At 49.8% G+C, this 1,376-nt stretch overlaps 1 protein-coding gene across 1 annotated transcript in view; it reads left to right on the plus strand.

Moving 5' to 3' along the window:
• Positions 1-180, plus strand: part of LOC104279551 (cytosolic 5'-nucleotidase 1A-like) — a gene marked incomplete at its 5' end in the record, with an annotated part of 2,814 nt that extends 2,634 nt beyond the window's left edge. Inside the window, 1 exon segment of the mRNA XM_009876873.1 lies at positions 1-180. This exon segment is cut by the window's left edge and continues 20 nt beyond it. Coding sequence (XP_009875175.1) covers positions 1-180 — 180 coding nt within the window.
• Positions 181-1,376: the final 1,196 nt, after the last annotated feature.

Below are 1,376 nucleotides of genomic sequence, written 5' to 3' on the forward strand. Positions count from 1 at the left end.
GCCTGGGCTCCCAAGGGGCCGCTGCTGAAGAAGATCCGTCCTCACATCTTCTTTGATGACCAGATGTTCCACGTGGAGGGAGCCAAGGAGCTGGGCACCGTCCCCGCCCACGTCCCCTACGGCGTCGCCCAGAAGCACAAGCGGCCGGCGCAGGAGAAGCCGACCCCGAACAGCAAGTAGGGGAGGTGGCCGGTCCCCCGGCGTGCGGCACAGCCCGTGCTCGTGTGCCGTGCTCCCACCTGGGTTGTGGTCCGCAAGGCAGGGAGCGTTTGGCCTGGCCAAGGCGAGGTTGTCCCCCAGCGGGAGCCTTGTGGGGGGCACAGATGGAGGAGGGGGCTGACAAAAGGCTTTCTTTCGCCGCCGTATTCGTTGCGGTGTCGTGGCGTTGTCCCCGTTCCTCATGGGGCCGGAGGCTCCCAGGTGCCGGGCAGTCCCGCCGGCTGTTTCCCCCATTCCTCTTGCACTTGCTTCGGGCAAAATCCCTCGAGGATGAATCTCGCCTTTTGTGGACTGTTTGTGCCAGGCAGGGTTTAACCTATTGGCATTTCTTTAAAACCCCAGGTAATTCTTGAAGTCTTTGCTTTACGAAGCAACTGTTCAGGCTGAACTGGTGAACTGGAAAGCTGGGAGCATCCCAAACCCCTTCTTGCAGCTTTGAAACAAAATGTTCTTAGCCCTTTTAAGTAAAACTAAGCCATAATATTGTTCCTTCATGCACCCAGCTCCTGCTCCTCGATCAGAAAATCTTTCATGTCCTTTCTCCAAGATTTTGTCAGCTGAACAGCTTTCCTTTCATGCACTAAAATTTGGGAAAATAGAAATGTTTATATACAGTTTGAAAAAAAAAAAATCCTGTTTCCTGTTTGGAGTTTTGGGCTTATATGTTGTTGGCCCAGGTTTTTAAATTTGGGTTTCATGAGTTGCATGAGTTAGCACTTTAATAATCTCACTGAGGCATCTGAAGCCCAGCTCTCGTGCGAGATGTCCAGGGTTCACAGACACATGCCTAGGGCTTGAATTACGTTTAAAAACAGGTCCTAATATATTAGGGACATCATTTGAAGTCCATTTAGGTAAATCTGCAGAGAATTTTAGCCTGGGGGTTTTAATTAAAGGGTTTTTTTCCCCCTTTCTAGACTGAGCCCATATGAGTTGATAATCTTTTTCTCCTCAGCTTCTTAAAACCCCTGGTGTTTCCTAAAATAGACACCTCTGCTAGTGATGCTGTGAGAGAGAACCAAATCTCCGATTAAAACACAGGAAGAGAAATCAGTTGGAGAGCTGCTCCAAAAGTGGTGTGAAAATCGTACTGACGTTTCTGCACAAAGCCCTGTCCCAAAGGACACTCTCAGCAGAAAAAATTGAAGATTACTTCT

This window comes from Apaloderma vittatum, unplaced genomic scaffold (genome assembly GCF_000703405.1).
Source record: "Apaloderma vittatum isolate BGI_N311 unplaced genomic scaffold, ASM70340v1 scaffold23769, whole genome shotgun sequence".
Lineage (NCBI taxonomy): Eukaryota > Metazoa > Chordata > Aves > Trogoniformes > Trogonidae > Apaloderma > Apaloderma vittatum.